At 34.1% G+C, this 6,000-nt stretch overlaps 1 protein-coding gene across 3 annotated transcripts in view; it reads left to right on the forward strand.

The window, feature by feature from the left end:
- Window positions 1-6,000, forward strand: part of Zmym2 (zinc finger, MYM-type 2) — a 116,736-nt gene that overhangs the window by 43,329 nt on the left and 67,407 nt on the right. For all 3 annotated transcript variants that reach the window (XM_013505487.1, XM_013505488.1, XM_013505489.1), the window contains 2 exons: window positions 472-637; window positions 1,350-1,562. In XM_013505487.1, coding sequence (XP_013360941.1) covers window positions 472-637; window positions 1,350-1,562 — 379 coding nt within the window. The remainder of the gene's footprint in view (window positions 1-471; window positions 638-1,349; window positions 1,563-6,000) is intronic.

Here is a 6,000-nt window from a genome sequence, read left to right on the forward strand (position 1 = left end):
TTGATAGTGTTATTTTGTACCATTCCTGATTGGGGTTGAAGAGGTGTGTAGAATGTTGGGGAGGGCATTAAAGCAAAAAGACTTAAGTTACAGGCTCTTGCATATATGGTATGTTCACTGACCCGAGGAAGGGAATGGAATAGGTACTGTAAATGTAAGTACCAATAAAGTAGTCCATTATATTAACTCCTTTTAATTAGTATCCACTTTAGTGTTTCCAATGTCTGAAAACTTTGGTACTGAATTTGAAGATGAATTGGGTAGTTGTAAGGATATATAATAGCTTAAAATGCTTTCACTTCTCGATCTTTATTGCCAAGTTTCTAAATAGTAAGTGATTTTCCAGATCCAAATGATGATTGATTTCCTTGACTCCATCTATGAGATGAAAAGTATCAGCTATTACTCTTATTTATATTTGATTTCTTTTAAAATGGAATTTTACTTTCAGTCGTATCTCTTATTTTATAGAGATATAACTACAATGAAAGGAACCATTGTTGCTCAAGTGGATTCAAGTGAGTCCTTCCAGGAATTCTGTAGTACATCTTGTTTGTCTCTCTATGAGGACAAACAAAATCCTAGTAAAGGAGCTCTAAATAAGTCAAGATGTACAATTTGTGGTAAACTAACAGAGGTTTGTATTTTTATACTTTATCATCTAGCTCTAACTAGGACTGTTTTAAACTTTTAGTAGCTATTACACATGTTTTATCAATGTATGTTTCTTTAAAAGTGAAGATATATTGAATGAAAACTGTCTTACTATGAAGTCTCATTTTCCTGTAGGCGTCTGACTTAAGAAAAATTGTCAATTGCCCGTTTTTTTCCTGAGGTTGAAAGTAGTTGCAGATAACATCACAGGATTGTGTTTTTTTTAAAAATATGTAATAGTATGTTTATTTAAACAAATAGGCAACTAGACTATAAGACAGTAAGTACTCGTGAAGTCGAAGGAAAATTTTGTTACGTTCACATTGATAGTTACATAACATTAAGTAAAAAGAAACCTGTTCATATATGTGTCATTTGAGTTATTTACAATATTGGTTATCCCTCCTTTTCTAGTACAGTATAATTTGCAGTTCCTTTGGGAGTTATGTGAAGATTTTTAGTATGTTCATTTATAAAGTTTATTATCAATACTCCGTAAACCTGGTTGTTTCCTATCATTTTTGTATGTCTAGAGATGCTTATAGTGTCACTTGTGTGCTTTGTGTGAAAACAATTGAATTATGAAATATATTTGTTTTTCCTTTTCTCCAAACAAGCCATGTTTCTGATGGCTCACTGTTACTTAGCTACATGAAGACATACGTTTTTTAAAATTCTGTCTATTTTTCTTTTAGATTCGCCATGAAGTTAGCTTTAAAAATATGACTCATAAGCTGTGCAGCGACCACTGCTTTAATAGATATAGAATGGCCAATGGTCTAATAATGAATTGCTGTGAACAGTGTGGAGAGTATTTGCCTAGTAAAGGTGCTGGAAATAACGTTCTGGTGATTGATGGTCAGCAAAAAAGATTTTGCTGTCAGAGTTGTGTCAGTGAATACAAACAGGTAATTTGTGTACTAATACAAACTAGATTCTTTTGAATGTGTTTGAAAGTGCTGTAATAGTTTTATACTAGCAGCATTTATTAACTAGATTTCTCTTGGAATCTCATTGCCTTCTTGTCATGAAGATTACTTCAAATGAATAGATAAATATATATAGATTATTAAAGTAAATTTAGGATTTTACATATAACAGTAAAGTTTTATTAGTTTGATTTCACTTCTGAATTTTCTTCTTTTTTGGAGAGGGGCTACAAATACTGTATCATTTCTCAAACTGTTAAAGTTTATCTTGGGAATGGGATCTTGTTTATATTCAATTGTAGAATTAATTTCAGTTTTAAGGCTTTTTTTTTTTAAACACTGGAGATCAAACCCAGGGCTTTGCACTGAACTACATTCCCCATCTATTTTTTATTTATTTTGAAATACAGTCCTGCCGAGTTCTGAAGTTGCCCATCCTGGGCTCAGATTTGCAGTCCTACTCCCTCAACCTCCCACAGTAAATTGCTGGGAATAATACAATGAAATGGAAAGTAGACAGAGTTTCTGCATTTATAGCGTTTATGTTGGGGGTGACATACTTCAAACACTTCTAGATAAGAAAGGCTATATAAGATGGAATGGACCCAACTATAATTCCCAAAGCTTATGGTATTGTTTGGTATTGCGTGTTGGATCTTCTGATATGCAGAAGTTTTATTGGGAGTGCTAACTTAGGATTTAATTGATGTAGATTAAAATTATAGCTTTCCCTGTTATCTGTATACTTCGAAAGTTACTTAACCTTCCAATGCCTTGCCTCCTATTTTCATCTGTGAAGTTGGGAAAATATTAATCTTGTATCATAGTGTTATAAGGATCAAATCTGTGCTTTTCATCTTTTATTTTAAAAACTCAGTTGAAGAAACTGAAACAACTATTTTCCATCAGCTCATTTATTCTCTTTCCCTGTTAGCCCCTTTTGTCTTATCAGAGATAAGTATTTTTGGACTTCCGACATCATAGTTTGAATTGTTTATAAACTTTATGTAAATGTGTTAATATGTAATGAGACTGATCCTTGTTATTATATGTAACTGATTTGTTCCTGAAACAGTTTTGCCAGTTGTATTTTTCTATTTCCAGGCATGTAAAGTTTTAAATTTTCATAGTCAAACTTAACAGTTTTGTTGCTTTTGGATATTGTTTTGTGTGCTTTCCCCTCTTCTAGGTTTTAAAGGAATGCTTTTTATATTTTCTTCTAATATTTTTAAGTCTTCATTTTAATATTTAAATATTTAATGCATTTATAATTTATTCTGGTATATACTTGAGTATGGATCAGATTTTAACTGCTTCCAAATGACCTTTTTTGAAAATCCTAAATTAGAAATAACTTAACCCTTTGCCTAGGGATTTGAGATGCTGCTTTGATTTTATATTAAATTATATATCAAGTTTCTGTATGACTTCTGCTTTTCTAGTGCTTTATCACTTCACGTGCTCTTTCCACACGGTTGAGTATGTAATGTGTTTTTGTTTTTGTGGTGCTGGTGCCTTACACATGCCAGGCAAGCACTCTACCATGAGCTACACCTGCAGACTCCTCTCTGTGAGCTTCAGTATTGGGGATGGAACCTAGGAAACACTGAGCCACTTCCCCAGCCCTTTATCCAAACGTTTTGTGATACAAAGACTTGCTAGGTTCCTCCGAATGGCCTCACAGTGGTAATCCACTTGCTTTAGCCTGCGAGTGTCCGGGATTGCACACTTGCACCACTGTGTCTGGACTGTTAATAATTGACATTTTATTGTGTCTTGGGGTATGTGATAGAATAATGCAGTTTTCAATTATACTTTATTTTCAAGATTTTACTAGCAATTATTATTTTCATTTTCTATATAAAATGTAGAAGTAATACTGTCTAGCTACACCATACCACACATACTTCTCACATTGTTGAAGTTTAATTAAACATATTATTAACTTCAGCAGCCTTGGCAGCATTTTTATGATGCCAGGCTATTCAGTTAATAAACAGGGTATGCCTTTCTATTTGTAAAATCAGCTTTCTTATTACTCAAATAGTTTGTCTTTTTGTTGATGTTTTCATGAGTTCTTCCCTTATTTTGTGAATAAATGTATATACATAATAGTCTGATTTCATTGATTTTTAAATATCTTTTATGTAATGGAATCATCATTAGTAGATCCTCTTAGATTTTTGGGGTTTTTTTGGACTTAATTTTGCTGGTACATTTTAGATATACATAATGATCACATTCATCAGAGATAATTTGTACCTATACATGATATAACTTGTTACTTCTTTTCCCCATTCCTTTATCCTCCCTGCAACCCCTTTCTTCCCTCCCCATTTATGAAACCTTTGTTTCCATTTTTTCCTCCTTTTCTCTCTCTCTTTGCTTTTCCCTTCTTTCCTTTCTCCCTCTTCCTTCCTTTTTTTTTTGTTTTTTTGTTTTTTTGTTTTTTTTCCGGTACCGGCAATCGAACTCACAACCTTGCACTTGCCAGGCAGGCACTGTGCAGCTGAGCTAAATCCTCAGACCCTCCTCTCTCCTCCCTTAATCCCCTCCCCATTTGAACATTTTTTTCCTGTTTCACAGTACCTATTACACATTTTGGTTCTTATTTTCAGTTTCAGTTTCTCACATCTGAGAAACAGTGCTGTATTTACATGTTTGTGCAATTAACTTGACTTACAAGTGTGGTCTCATGGTACATCCGTTTATCTACAGATGTCTTAAGCTTATTCTTCATTATGGCAGAGTAGTCATCCGTTCTATAAAAAAACACATTTTTATCCATTCACCAGTTGATGGGCATTTATTTGGGCAAACTATGCCACTGTAAACATGGGTGTGCATGTATCATTGTGGTATGATGCTTTTAATTTTGGGGGGGAAGATACCGAGAAGGGGAATAGCCGGGTCGAATGGAATCTCTAGTCCTAGTTTTTAGGGGAGTTTCTATAGTGAGATATCCACAGTGGTTGCACGAGTCTACACTCCATCAGTGGAAAAGGTTTCCTGTTTCTCCATAGCCCTGCCAGCATTTGTTATTGGTTGATTTCTTGATGATAACCATTCTTTCTGCATGAGATCGAGTCTCTGTTGTTTAACTTTGCATCTCTTGAATGACCAGTGATGTTGAACATTTTTATATATTTATTTGCTGTTTGTACTTCTTCATCTGAGAAGTGTGTATTCATATCAGATGTCTATTTTTGGATTGGATCTTTAAATTCGGGAGGTCTGATTTTTTTGAATTCTTTATATATTCTTGATAGTAATCCTTTACCTGATAACCTTTATCTGATGAACAAAAAAAAATTTTCCCATACTGTGGGTTGTCTCCTCACTCTCTTGGTGGTTTTGTTGGCTGTGGAAAACCTTTTTAATAAGATAAGATCCCAGTTGCTGATTCTTGTGATAGTTCTTATGCAGTTGGGGGTTTTATTCATGAAGTCTTTGCCCATACCAGTGTCTTCAAGAGTTCTACCTATTCTGTCTTTGTTTTTTTGGTTTTATTTATTTATTTTTTTTCTGGTACCGGGAATTGAACTCATGACCTTGTACTTGCCAGGCAGGTGCTGTCCTGCTGAGCTAAATCCCCAGCCCCTCCTATTCTGTCTTTGAGCAGGTTTAATGTTTCTGTTTAAATATTTAGATCTCTGATCCATTTTGATTTTCATTTAGTGCATGGTGAAAGACATAGGTCTGACTTTAATCTTCAGCATGTGCAGAGCCAGTTTTTCCAGCACCATTTATTAAAGAGGCTATCCTCCTTCCAGTGAATGTGTTTGGCACTTTTGTCAAAGGTAAGGTGGCTGCGTATGTCTGGAGTTGTTTCTGCATCTTCTCAGCTGTTCCATTGATCTTTGGGTCTTTTTTTTTTTTTTTTTTTTTTGCCAGTACCATGCTGGTTTTATAACAGTAGCTTTATAGTATAATTTCAGGTTGGGATTGTGATGCCCCTGGCCTTGCCTTTGTTGCCCAGAATTGCCTTTGCTATTCTAGGTCTCTTCTGGTTCCAGATTAATTTTAGAATTTTTTTTTAATGTGTCTGTCCAATTCTGTGAGATATGCTCTTGGAATTTTGATTGGAATTGCGTTAAATCTCTATAAAAATTTTGGAAGTATGGCCATTTTGACTAGCTTGGTTCTTCCTACCCAAGAGCAAGGGATATCTTTCCATTTTTTTTTTTTCTTTCCATTTTTTGATAGCCTCTTTAATCTCCTTTTTCAGAGTACTGTAGTTTTCAATGAAGAAATGATTCCTAGGTATTTCATTTTTTTGGATGCTATTATGAAAGGTGTTGTTACCCTGATTTCTGTCTCAGTGAGTTTGGTATTTGTATACAGGAAGGCTATTGATTTTTGATTATTGACTTTGTGTCCAGCTATGCTACTGAATTTGGTTTTTTTTTTTTTTTTT

Source organism: Chinchilla lanigera, unplaced genomic scaffold, assembly GCF_000276665.1.
Source record: "Chinchilla lanigera isolate Chin_1 unplaced genomic scaffold, ChiLan1.0 scaffold00096, whole genome shotgun sequence".
In the NCBI taxonomy this organism is placed as follows: Eukaryota; Metazoa; Chordata; class Mammalia; order Rodentia; family Chinchillidae; genus Chinchilla; species Chinchilla lanigera.